At 42.3% G+C, this 12,721-nt stretch overlaps 2 protein-coding genes across 5 annotated transcripts; both read left to right on the forward strand.

Moving 5' to 3' along the window:
- Nucleotides 1–3,700: 3,700 nt before the first annotated feature.
- On the forward strand, nt 3,701–6,438 carry LOC124263519 (multiple epidermal growth factor-like domains protein 10). 4 transcript variants are annotated; one of them, XM_046698178.1, is made up of 3 exons: nt 3,701–3,858; nt 4,466–4,547; nt 4,861–6,438. In XM_046698178.1, exons 2-3 carry the CDS (start codon nt 4,478–4,480, stop codon nt 6,153–6,155), a joined length of 1,365 nt encoding a protein of 454 aa, XP_046554134.1. In that variant the 5' UTR covers nt 3,701–3,858; nt 4,466–4,477; the 3' UTR covers nt 6,156–6,438. The 4 variants fall into 4 exon arrangements, with proteins under 4 accessions (XP_046554134.1, XP_046554135.1, XP_046554136.1 ...); XM_046698179.1 differs by having other exon boundaries at nt 3,706–3,893; XM_046698177.1 differs by lacking the exon at nt 3,701–3,858 and adding an exon at nt 3,880–3,926.
- A 2,769-nt stretch (nt 6,439–9,207) lies between these two features.
- Nucleotides 9,208–11,692, forward strand: LOC124263520 (multiple epidermal growth factor-like domains protein 10). Its single transcript, XM_046698182.1, has 3 exons — nt 9,208–9,592; nt 9,753–11,009; nt 11,391–11,692. Exons 1-3 carry the CDS (start codon nt 9,550–9,552, stop codon nt 11,480–11,482), a joined length of 1,392 nt encoding a protein of 463 aa, XP_046554138.1. The 5' UTR covers nt 9,208–9,549; the 3' UTR covers nt 11,483–11,692.
- Nucleotides 11,693–12,721: the final 1,029 nt, after the last annotated feature.

Here is a 12,721-nt window from a genome sequence, read left to right on the forward strand (position 1 = left end):
AATACGGGAAATACACACTGACAACATAGGTGGGACGAGTGGCCCAGTTATCTCAGGTACAGCTGTTCGCTGTGCAGCGTTGTTACCTCCCTTTGACGTACCAGAATCCAGGTTAGCCTTGATTGTGTTTGCATGTTTGTCATCACTAAGCCTGTGCTTGTAGGTAGCTGACAAACAGTAGACGTCTTCGACCTACATTACTTGGGTCTTCGCCCCCCCAGTTGCCTCACTCGTCACCATACAACTGAAACAATGCTAAACCGGCGTTATATTGTATTTCTGATAAACTGACATGTAGTTATAACTTCCCACCCAATTAAACATTATCACACAACATTGCTTGTAAGAAGGTATTTTGGGTCACTGCTTCGTGGCACACACCTTTGTATTAAACGCATTGTTTTAGGATATCACTCCAATTCCGAAAACACTTTTGGGTGAACACACATGGCCAAAAAAAAACATTTTCATCATCTTCTCAATCTTTGCTAAAGTCCCTTGTAACTTTCTATTCACTTGATGAAACGTCAACGTTGATTGTATTTCTGATAAACTCTCACATGTAGTTATAACTTCCCCCACAATAAAACATTTTATCATCCAAAACTGTGTTCCACAGGAGATATTGCTTGTGTGAGATAATACGTATCTCCAGGAGATATCGTTTTGACAGCAGATTTTGTATAATGCCCTGACAATTCTATGACCTCATGAACCTGATGACGTAATTATGCTATGACATGCACTGCAATTGTAATAATCAGAGATACTAATACTCTTTCTAAGATGCCTAGCGGTTAGAACAATCGAACAAAAATATATTATCAGGCAATAAAGGTATATTTTTTTGATGACGTAACAATTGAATGACCTTATCCCGTCACTGCGCCATTCTAGTGTGCCCCCTCGTAATCGAACCATTTTACATTACGTCACAATGTAAGCGACGTCACGATGCATGTCAGTTGTCATCGCCTCGTACGGCCTCCTACAGTAAACGACTCCGTTGCATCCCGTTTCTAGGTTTGCAGTTGCTTCACGCAGCTAACATCACTGGTGGAAATATTACGTTTAAGTTTTACGACGGTTATAATGTGTCAATTCGACACACATGTTTTCAGCGACACGGTAACGTTCTCAATGTTTACGTTCCCACAATGCAATCGTGGAATGTCGCTTGACTACTCAGCTTCATCTGGATGTACTGATTTAAACTTACGTTGGTAGTAGAAATGCGACGTTCATTTTGCCCCATATGGTTTACGTTAATGACAGATGTAATTAAAATAATTCAGAGAAGATATTTAATCCGAACGTAAACCGTTATCAAACTGTTATCATTTTTTTTTTTTTCTGGTAACGTTCGTCTTAACGTAGGCGGGCAGACACATCAATAGAACAACGCGCCAGTTAGCCCAGTGCGAGGATTCTGAATTTAGGTATTAATTTAGATTCTTAATTTCGCCCTGAACTATTATCACGTAAAGCACTAGGACGCAAGCGTCCTCGTACTTTAACTATAATAGTTCCCTCGTATCCTACGGGGAACTTAGTAAAATGGATTGGCTTCCGAAATGTTGAGCTAGTACTCTCCGCACTCGCTGCACTCTCTCGCTCTCTCTCTTTTAGCACCCAAACATGCCTTTTTAAATGGGACGAGCCTGACCTTATCTTGATCACATATTTCAACATATCGTTTTGATTTGTTAATAACTGTATCTGTCCTTTCATTCATGTGTATTATAATTAGAGGGGTCTCGGACAGCACCGTTCAGTGACTCCCCTTTTCACGTATTTCGTAACCTTCCTCTTACGACCTTGTCGTGTTTTCGACTCACGAACAGTTTTAGCCAAGTTCATATCTCAATGTTTATCTTTCTCTTATTCCCGACTTTCTGTTTCCACTATGTGTTTAACAGTTCTTGGTCATGAGCCAAAGGTTATCAGTTCTGAGTCATATTGGTAATCGAAATACGGAATCTGCTGTAATTCTCATACTGCTTTAGGTATGCAGGTATAAAACATTAGATATAACTTAAGAGATATACTGAGTTAAAAAAGAAACTTCACATTCTTACTTCAGGGCACTATAAAAGAACAAGTGATGGTAAGATGGTTAAATTGTTATCATTTCTTTGCTGAGATCTGTGTGAAGTACTCGATACACTGACAGTGCCATAATCAGTTCCATTAGGCTACACCGCCGTTCCAAAACAGGGGTATACAGAATGTCAAGTCACATGAGTAAAAATGCGAAATTTCTCAGTTCAGTATCGTGTATGGCCGCCCCGCGCATTCACCACTGCCAAACACCGTCTCCTCATCGACTGCCAGATGCTTGTGAACACGTGGTTAGGGATTCTGCGCCATTGCTCTTGCAAGGCAGCGCCAAGTTCCTGCAAATTCTGAGGTTGGTTCCTAACACCACGAAGCCTTCTCCCAAGTGCATCCCAAACGTGCTCTATTGGATTAAGGTCAGGGGACCTCGATGGCCAGTCCATGACGTTGATTCCAGTGTTTTGAAGGAAATTTCGTGTCAACATCGCGGTATATGGAACTGTAGACCTGGGCCATGAGCCGCCATGAAAGGAACGAGTTCAGGGGTGAGCACCTGGTCGCGGTAAGCAGCAGCTGTGAGGTTTCCACGGATGACCAGAAGTCGGGAACGGTTGCTTCCACAGAAAGCACCCCACACCATGCAACTTCCGCCCCCGAATCTGTCGACTTCCTGTACACAACATTGGGCATACCGTTCACGACGTCGTCTCCAGACTCTATGCCTGCCGTCCGCGAATCTGAGGGTAAACCTGGATTCATCGCTAAAGACGACTCGATTCCAGTCTCTCTGGGTCCATCGGAGGTGACGTTGGGCCCACAGCAGACGTTGACGTTGATGAAACGGCGTCAATATTGGCCCACGATATGGACGTCGAGAATGGAGATTGGCAGCCCGCAACCGATTTCGAATGGTCTGTGAGGACAGTCGACCTCTAAACATCTCAGCCCTGGTTCGTGTAGCCGGCAGAAATTTGTCACGTAGGTGACGTAGGACGATTTGACGGTCTTCTGCTCGTGACGTCACACGTGGACGACCCGACCTTGGGCGATCAGAAGTGGTGCCAGTTTGTTGTAGACGACCTCGCAAGTCATACACAGTACGACGGCTGCATCCCATTGCTCTTGCGACGTCAATAACTGATCTTCGCACTTGCAACATGCCAACGGTACGTTCACATTGCACATTTGACAATCGTGGCATTTCAAGTACCATTAGAACTGTGGTTTAAAAGTGTTTTTTCAATTCTTGAGGCCAATGCAAACACGTGCATATGAAGAAAACTACGATGCGAAGATCACGTGATCGTCTGCACGTGCAAAACCTGATTTGGCACTAACGTCATTTGCACGACGAACGGATGGGTTTGAGTGGGTTTTGCTAACGTTTTTCTAGAGTCGAAAAATAGGGATCCCATTTCGGATACATAGATGTATCATCAGAGAAACATTGTTCATTATTTTTCAAATTACATTTTGTGAAGTTTTTTTTTTGACTCAGTATATATTTACAGAAAAGCATTTTGTACTTATATATATACATGTATACAAGTCAAGGACATCAAGCAGAGGTTATCGGTGTATCTCACTGTGAAGCCTCACTGACAGGTCACCAGATACTCACGTCACGACACTTGGAAATTAGCCAAGCCTACTGGGGACTGGAAAAACCAAAAGGAGGTATTTGGATGTTACGCAATACGAGCGTGTAGATACATACAGGTATATTGCGTGTTCATATCACAACGACATGCCTGGGTGTATGTAGCACAGCCGTCTAGAGCGTCTCCGATCAGTATTCAGGTATGTACATAGATTAATGGAATACAAGCCAGTAGGTGTGTATGAGAAATGGTATGATCAAATATCAGGTAAGTAAGTATATCAATGTACTGACATCTGAACACGAAAACAATCTGGAGAGCGAATGTCTGTGCTGAATTATCATTAATGGCGGACCTGAAAAGATGGGTGCTTTTACGTTTAATGCGCTTTGTGGTCAGTCAGAAAGAATGCAAATACTACTTATAAAAATCATTAACTGTACATTTTGCATAAAACACAACATTTTGGTCTACCATCCACCCATTGAAATATCATATAGTACACTTTCAATCTTCAGAGAAAACAAATGAGTTGATTTTAACAAAACAACGTAGGGTGTATATATAGAATTATATACGTACAAGAATTAGGGAATGAGCAGCCCTTGAGGTGTCTTTGAACAAGGCTTACATGACGAACTTACATTCTTCACGAAATAGAATTGCAAATCGTGTACCATTCATCTTCTGTGCGTGCATAAGTTTCGATATTAAGTTCAGACTTTTTCTGACTGGAAGTAAACATGATGTAATGAAATTTACTTTCATTTCATTCAAATGTTATTTCTACCACTATACATTAACAGATTCTTAACAATATGAATCGAATTGAGTGGGCAACTTTGGTGACTGTGGCAACCCTGGCAACGGTTACATTGAAAGTGGAAGGTATGTGTGCCTTGATCCATATCGAGTTCAAGGGGAACGTATGTTGTACATGGTGAACTGTAATTCGTACGCGGGGGACATGTATGTTACAGATTATTTCTTGTAAACAGAATGCTCTAATCTCATATGAATATGTACATGTTAGTGTCTAAATATATGCTAATGAAGTAATGGTCACTTTGGTATCATATTTCTTCCTCATTTTGAAGATTTAGCGATATCTACATCAAATTATAACAAGGTTGACTTTTAAAGAAGCTACCATCTGCAGTGTTGGTATTGCCCACACAAAAACTATATTTTGTACATACAGGTCAACGTTCATGTTCTACCGATGGCTGTCTCCATGGTAACGGTGGTCTACCATGTCAGTCATGTCAACCTGAGTGTTACGGCTCAACATGCAGCTACACATGTCATGGACGCTGCGATACAGACGGCTGTAACAGACAAACTGGCCAGTGTTTCAGATGCCGACCAGGGATGTACGGACGAGACTGCGACCAAACATGTCCACTTAAATGCGCCAACAGTGTGATAGGCGGGAATGCCTACTGTGATCGAGACACAGGTGCGTGTTCTGAAGCATGTCGACCAGGATGGAGCGGTTCACACTGTAATGAATCGTGTCCGCTCAACTGCAAACATCAAACCTGTAACAAGCAAACAAAACAGTGTATCGCCGGGTGTGAGACAGGCTGGACAGGAGATTACTGTAATACAACATGTGACAACTGTCTGATGGGAAGATGCAACGATAAGGGCTACTGTCTCTTGGGCTGTAAAGCGGGCTTCTTCGGACAAAACTGTGATAGGGGATGTCAACACTGTTGGACTACTGGCTGTGACAGAGGTTCCGGAATCTGTGAACAGTGTCATCCTGGTTACCATGGCTCCCACTGCGCCGAGACGTGTCCTGAAACCTGCTATAAAGGCTGGGAGGGTTACAGAAACTGTGACCGTCACACCAAGGCTTGTCTCGAGGGCTGTGAACCTGGATGGCACGGGTCTCATTGCAATACACCGTGCAGCACCTCCTGTACAGCTGCCCGTTGTTACAGACGTGACGGTTCCTGTGTAGATGGATGTGTACCAGGTTTCTATGGCAAACACTGCCACAAGAGATGCAGTCATGAAAACTGTAAAAACAACACTTGTGACTACCATGGTCATTGTACGGAATGCAAAGATGGCTGGTTTGGAGAAGACTGTCGGCGACTTTGCCCAGCACTGTGTGAGTCATTTCTTCGCGACACTGGGCACTGTTCACGGTGTTCTGATGGCTATCATGGTCCTGACTGTGATGATAAATGCAGTGACACCTGTTTGCATCACACATGTGACAGAGATGGCAACTGTTTTGAGTGTAGAGATCTGACGTACGGAACTCGGTGTCAATACCCATGTAGCGAGAACTGCGAGAGATGCGACCAGACAACGGGGGCGTGTACAAGGTGCAGAGGAGGACACTTCCTTGAAGACGGCAGATGTACCCCAACAGTATCTGAACATTATACATCCTCGCGGGCAGATTCCGTGAAGCATACGCGATTTCAATTAAAACATTTTTCTGCATTTTCTAAACACTTATCTGTGCATGCGCTATGACTTGGCGTTGCTAGAAGATAAGTTTCATTATATTCAGTTGTTTCGGTCACTGTTTAGGAGTGCAGTATTGCGCCAAAATGTCTTTCAGCATTCAGATCTAATGTCGTGGCAGTTTCCGTTTCGACTTTACAAAAACAGTTCAGCTATTCAAGACAGATCGTTATATGTTGCATTGTTTATAGATATTCAAGCAACATTGTTTGCGATATTGTGCCATCTACCTGGACATTTGACGATGATTATCATCGCTGACATGTATTTTAATTCGTGTGATTGTGCAAAAGTTAAAGAGTTATGTTATAAGTTAACTGTTTTTGTCCATTCTGTTGTCTGTTAAAATAAATATATTTGTTGTTTTAATTGTTAATTGTTTCAATTATTTGCAAAGTCTAATTAGACGTTGAGAAATTAGTTAGCATATTATGGCGCGGTGGGGTAGTCTAGTGGTTAAAGCGTTGGCTCGTCATGCCGAAGACCCGGTTCGAATTCCACATGGGTACAATGTGTGAGTGAAATTTCAGGTGTCCCCGCCGTGATATTGCTGGAATATTGCTAAAAGCGGAGTAAAACCAAAGTTGAAGTCAGTCAGTCAGACAGTTAGCATATTACGACCAGAAAATACTACCATATAGGACACATTTTATTAATTGTTTTGTTAAAGGTAGTATGAACTTGAGCAACAATGCGCTGCAGATGTAGGTGAGGTCCTCATTTCATAGGCTGAATAACATCATCGATGGTTGTCTCTCTCCTTTCCAGGGGAGTCAGACATTGTATCAACATGCGATCACTTTGAAATTCCATTTGTTACTCACGGGACTGATACTTCAGCTAGGTTGGCATATATTTCTAGAGGCCCTGAGGTGTAATTACAAAGTTAGCAAGGTTTGTTTGTTCGCAAGAGGACAAATTATCCTAATTTTGCAAATTTGGCCTAGTCTACTGATTGCAGCAGTTAGGGCCTTTGCCATTTATGTGTTGGATAGTTTTGTATTTAGTTGGTCAATTTACTTCATGGTCGAAAAGGGGCATTTTCAACACTTGGACCTTGTGCAAGAAAGCCGTGCTCCTGTTCCCTATACTAATGGTTTACTCGGCAGTCATCGATGTCCAAAACATTCAATCCAGAGGTGAAACCTCGTCGAGGCGAGAGGTGGTCATGCTCAACAGTCTGTGGTTTGCAGACTTTGGAACAGGTTTCTGCAGACACAGGATGTTAATGGTCCCATGAACGGGATACCCTAGGTCAACAACACAGTTATAGGATCGATTAAACAGAAATCAGTCTTTAGGAAAACAAACAGCTAATCAGTTCCTAGGTATTAGTGTTCAGCTTACTGACCAGACAATTCAACTGAATATGATGAACCACCGTTAACGCATTAATTAATTGTAGCCACAAATGACTGGCGTAGAAAATGAGTCTAACTTCCTTCCGTACTTTCTGGGACGTGTCTGGGGGCGTCTTTACCAATCTCATGTTAGCATGGCAGATTTCGGGACTTGTCCATCGATAGGTGGTGGGATCACTAGGAATGCCAGATCGCCACTATATTCTCCGTGAAAGAGTCAAGTTGCCGAGACGGCAGATTGGCGCCAGTAGTTGGGTCGTTTCACTGTATCGGTCGTTATACGTTTTCTTTCAGAACACGATAAACCTCGTTGCTATCATGCACGTATGGTAACTAACTGCCTCCAGGAGCAAGACATTACCATGGCCAACCATGTGACCAGATCTTTCGGCAAACTTGTACACTGAAGTCAAAGGCCACAGGCCAGATTAGCAAAAACGGACCAGTGACTGAACTCTTTGACAAATGAAAATGATCATTTTGCATTTCTTTAACTTCCGATGTGACTAGCTTCAAGCGAGCAAACAATCGTTATGGTATAAATGATGTTCACAGAGGAAGTGTCATACTTCGGACAGTTGATTGTTGGTAATCTACATTGGCTTAGTTTTTCTGACGAATACCTATCATAGTATTATGGGTTTTGTTTAAAGGGTACAAGGCCAAATGATGATACCTATAAGGACTTTTGTCATTTTATATTACGGTCCCTGGCATACAGTCTTTAAGAAATATAGCACCATACATAACCAGTTAAGTGCAGGAATTTTATTTTTATCGATATTTTTTACTGTCCTGTTTTATTTACATTGCGATACAAAAGGACCCCTGACTGTTTGGATCATGTACCTATCTGTACACCTGGGAAGGTGTTATGTGAATAATTAGTGTACTATGAAACTGAGACTCGCTATTCTTCCTTGCTTGTGGCCCTGAGATGATCTCGACATATTATTCTGTGAACTGTATGGAATGTAGAAATGTCTATGTATGTGTATTAAACGAGAGGAACCGAAGATTATGTCTTTACCTAATATAGTGTTCATAGGTGATATTTAAACTAACGACCCATTGGCAAATTTGGTCGAAAGTTCCATAAAAATACTATTTGGGGTAATGTAACTGACAAAACTACTTCAACGGTGACAAAGTTCAAGGCCTAGCATGTGATGTTATTGCGTTGTACATAATGGGCGGAGCTATAGTTATCTGCAGCCTACGTGCAGTACCTCACCTGCTCCCCGGGAAAATATAGCATTCCCCAGAAATCATCCAGTAGTCATGCAGCTCTACCTACAGGGTCCACCATTATTGTCTTTGTACTGATAATACGATACAGACACATAAAAAGGACGGACCGTCACGCAACAAACATGATATGCTATTTCTGTTTATTCAGTATTTGAATATATGTTTCAAAATATTTCCAGAAACACGTGGGTGCATACAAACTATTTAGGACAAAGAAATAATCAACTGTGCATACAGATGTAAGTATGCACATTAATCTTATTAATTTGGGTATTCATTTTGTACGCAAATCATAAACAAATACTGGCAATGTGACAATTAAATCTCAGATTAGCAAGACCGTTGACAGGTAACGGGAACAGTTCAACGTGAACATACAGGTCTGTACAATGACACGGGGACACAAAGTACATCAAGCTCAGGGGGACTTTGGATGCTGGGCTGTGCTCGATAACTAACAGAGATGAAATTTCTCTGATATGTTGTGTGACAAGGCCAACACTTGTAACAGGTGTATCTAAGCTTGAGCTCCTGGCTAAAGATAGCATGTGTGTCTTTTTATCGCTTATGTCAGAGGAGTTTTCCACTAGGCACTATAGATAGGCTCACCAGTCCTGTCCCTGCATGTGCTGGACAAGTAGGCGTACACCAGTGACAATTCAAATGCATTATGATATGTGTATACAAGTGACTCAAGGAAGACGTTGTATGAAGTCTGCGGGAAACCCTAGATCCTTACTATCTATATTCATATGCCGAAAGCTTGCTGATGGTCGTTCGGGAGGAGGAAAATGATTCGTGCCGTCATCCTCCTCGCTATTGTCAGTGCTACAGGTAACGTCACTCACTCACTCACTCACTCACTCTCTGATGATTTAAATTGTTTTTTATGGAGAAATAAAACAATGTCCATAGTTGCACTGTAATTGTTCTTCTACAGATCAGGTTTCCGATGCTTATGACAATGGTTATGAGTAGTTTGTTTTTGTTTCAGAGGCAGAGTCGAGAGATGACTACCATGGCAAATACTGCAAGACTGGGTGTCGGAGTCTACTGAACGGACTCTACTGTCAACAATGTAAGTATGGTTGCTATGGAGTCAACTGTACACGCCACTGCAGGCGATGTGACATCAGCGGCTGCGACAGAATGACCGGGGTCTGCTACAGATGCAAACCAGGCTACTACGGCGGAAGCTGCCAGAACCGCTGTCCCCGAGGCTGCACATCCAATGGGTATGAAGACTGTGACCGAGACACTGGAGTGTGTTTACAAGGCTGCAGAGTTGGGTATCACGGCAGGAGATGTGACCGGCGGTGTCCCCCAAACTGTAAGAATTCGATTTGCCTGAAGGAAACAGGTCGCTGTTCGTACGGCTGCAGAGACGGCTGGTGGGGAACATACTGCACAGATTCGACCCCCGATTGTCCGAACTGTGTTCATGGAATGTGTGGGTCAGACGGGAAGTGCAAAGCAAGGTGTTTACCAGGGTTTTATGGAGAATATTGTGAAAGGAAGTGTTTAAACTGCCACACAACGGGATGTGACAAGAATTCTGGAAGATGTGACGAATGTTCTCCAGGGTTCCATGGCCGTTGGTGTAACCTGCAATGTAACAGCAACTGTAATACGGGGCTGGATAAACTCCGTCGGTGCCATCGAGACACGGGCAGATGTCTGGAAGGGTGTGAAGAACGCTGGCATGGGGACCTTTGCAACAAACGCTGTAGCAGCAACTGTAAAGACTCCAGATGCTTCAGCGATGATGGTTCCTGTGTGGATGGGTGTGAAGAGGGTTGGATCGGACTGCATTGTGATCAGGAATTAAACTGTATTCGAGGAATACATGACAGCGACGGAGAATGCCTACTGGGTTGTCTCCGGGGATGGACAGGACGAACATGTCATATCAAGTGTCCCTTCTATTGTCGGACCTGTGATGGAGAGACGGGACAATGCATCCAGTGTCCACCAGGACATTTTGGTGCAGCATGTGGTCACGAGTGCAGTCTGTCCTGCAACAACCTGACCTGTGATATGGACGGCACTTGCACACACGGGTGTATAGATGGGATGTTCGGTCGCCGGTGCCAGTATACACTTCAGTGGCCGTGTTCCTCTTGCACCCAGGGTGGGAGATGTACAGGGTGCCTAACCGGGTACAAGTTATTGGGAAGACAATGCATAGACACCGTTCATTTCACCAAGGCATCATCAATGGCTGCTTCCGAAGCTCTTTCACACAACACAGGTAAACGTGGATCTACTTATTCAGTTTATATAAAATGTAAAATTCATATGTAAATGTAACATAGCAAAAATATAAAAGTAGAACCATACTTTACTGAGAAAGTGTCGTCCCAAATAGAACATACGTTCATTTAACCATTTTCTAAATGGCATTGTGTATCCATTTTGTATTCATTAAGCAAACCATTGCTCGTCAAGAACATCGCGTCGTTTCCTAGTTAACAAAGAAAAGGCAAATCAACATATCGATATATTTTAGTGCAAAATAGACATCTTCACTTCTTTGTAGGGTCTGTATTATTTCTTCTGTTACGGTTGTTGTTTTTAGATATGTATGATATCTGTGTTTGCAATACTAATATGACGGGTTTTTTTATTGCAGGGCCCATTTTACATATAGACGCGATGGTACTGTTTTCTGTGGTCCTAACATCTCTCTACAGCCCGCAGGAGATCGTCACACCTGCACTTTAATAGGGTGTTGGAAGTGGCCGCCAAGCACCTTCATCACAACGTTTGTCGTCATCTCCATGGGTGCATAGTATAGGGAATTTCTGTCTGGAGTGTGAACACAACGCTTAAACTTTCAGTCTTTCATCAGTATTTTGTGTCACAAAATAATACACGTGTGTTTACAGTTTGTGTATTAACGTAGTAGAGTCAATAAAGACATTATGTTGTATATATCCTGTTATGTGATTGATTGGTGAAAACAATGCAAAACATTCCACACAGACGGAAAATATGTGTGTTGCATTCTCACACTAATAGGAAAAGTGCATGAATTATATTAAATCCTTGTTTTGGGGGTTTGTGTACATGAAAAGCCTTGAACTTTGTATCAAAGTGAAAAAAAAGGAATTTGAGAAAATGTAGGTCACAAAAATTAAAGCGTGTTGTGGAAAATACCAAATAGTTATGAAATTTAATGCAAAACGTTTAGCATAGTGGTGACCTTTTTATGCGGAATTAGATTACAGTATCCTAACTGTGTGTAGTTATTGTGCGATTTCGGTCCATGTACAAATCAGGTAAAGGTTGATGTTATACAAATACTATCTGCATGCACACTTAGGACAAGTATGCACACTGTACTATCTGCCTGTTACTGATGTGCCCCCAAACAAACTCGCTACTGCATGTCTCAAGTTTGCAGCGGGTCACACATTGAGTCTGATCTTTCTACTGACCAGTGACAGGTGTCAGTGTGTTCACCCACTAACACCACTTTATTACCTTACTATCTAAAGGTACAGGTGTGTGTTTTGTATTGCTGGATCACGAAATCGGTACTTATCTTTGCAACGTCAGTAAACTGTAACACTCTCATGGTAACACCCGAAACAAACTGCTCGTGTGGGTAAGAAGGAAATATTTATGTGCATCTGGGCCAAGCTATACCGGGGCTTGCAGTCAGGGAACTTTTGCACTAGATACAGGTCAATCGTGACTTGCTTACTGACGTCGTTGTAAAGAATGTGCACCCGCAAACTGAAGCCATAACACCTTTACAGTTTTGTATGAGTTCACATACACGAAAGGCTTATGTGTCTGCAGTTAGAGATCTAAGAAGTTGCATGATATATAACATTACACCAAAGTGATATAATCTAACTTTTCAGTCAAAGAGAGAGTAAATAATGCTAATCCATTAAAAATACTATTTGCGTAAGGTAACGAGTTAAAATCTTATTTACATCAAATTGATACATA

The sequence above is a fragment of the Haliotis rubra genome, unplaced genomic scaffold, assembly GCF_003918875.1.
Source record: "Haliotis rubra isolate DU_JTF1 unplaced genomic scaffold, ASM391887v1 Scf888, whole genome shotgun sequence".
Lineage (NCBI taxonomy): Eukaryota > Metazoa > Mollusca > Gastropoda > Lepetellida > Haliotidae > Haliotis > Haliotis rubra.

Excerpts from the sequence above, each read along its gene's own strand:
- LOC124263519 (XM_046698177.1), top strand. The coding sequence starts at position 3,900 with ATGAGAAATGGTATGATCAAATATCAG. Across the intron at positions 3,927-4,465 it reads ATGGTATGATCAAATATCAG|ATTCTTAACAATATGAATCG; the intron begins GTAAGTAAGTAT and ends ATACATTAACAG. Across the intron at positions 4,548-4,860 it reads GGTTACATTGAAAGTGGAAG|GTCAACGTTCATGTTCTACC; the intron begins GTATGTGTGCCT and ends TTGTACATACAG.
- LOC124263520 (XM_046698182.1), top strand. The coding sequence starts at position 9,550 with ATGATTCGTGCCGTCATCCTCCTCGCTATTGTCAGTGCTACAG. Across the intron at positions 9,593-9,752 it reads CGCTATTGTCAGTGCTACAG|AGGCAGAGTCGAGAGATGAC; the intron begins GTAACGTCACTC and ends TTTTTGTTTCAG. Across the intron at positions 11,010-11,390 it reads AGCTCTTTCACACAACACAG|GGCCCATTTTACATATAGAC; the intron begins GTAAACGTGGAT and ends TTTTTATTGCAG.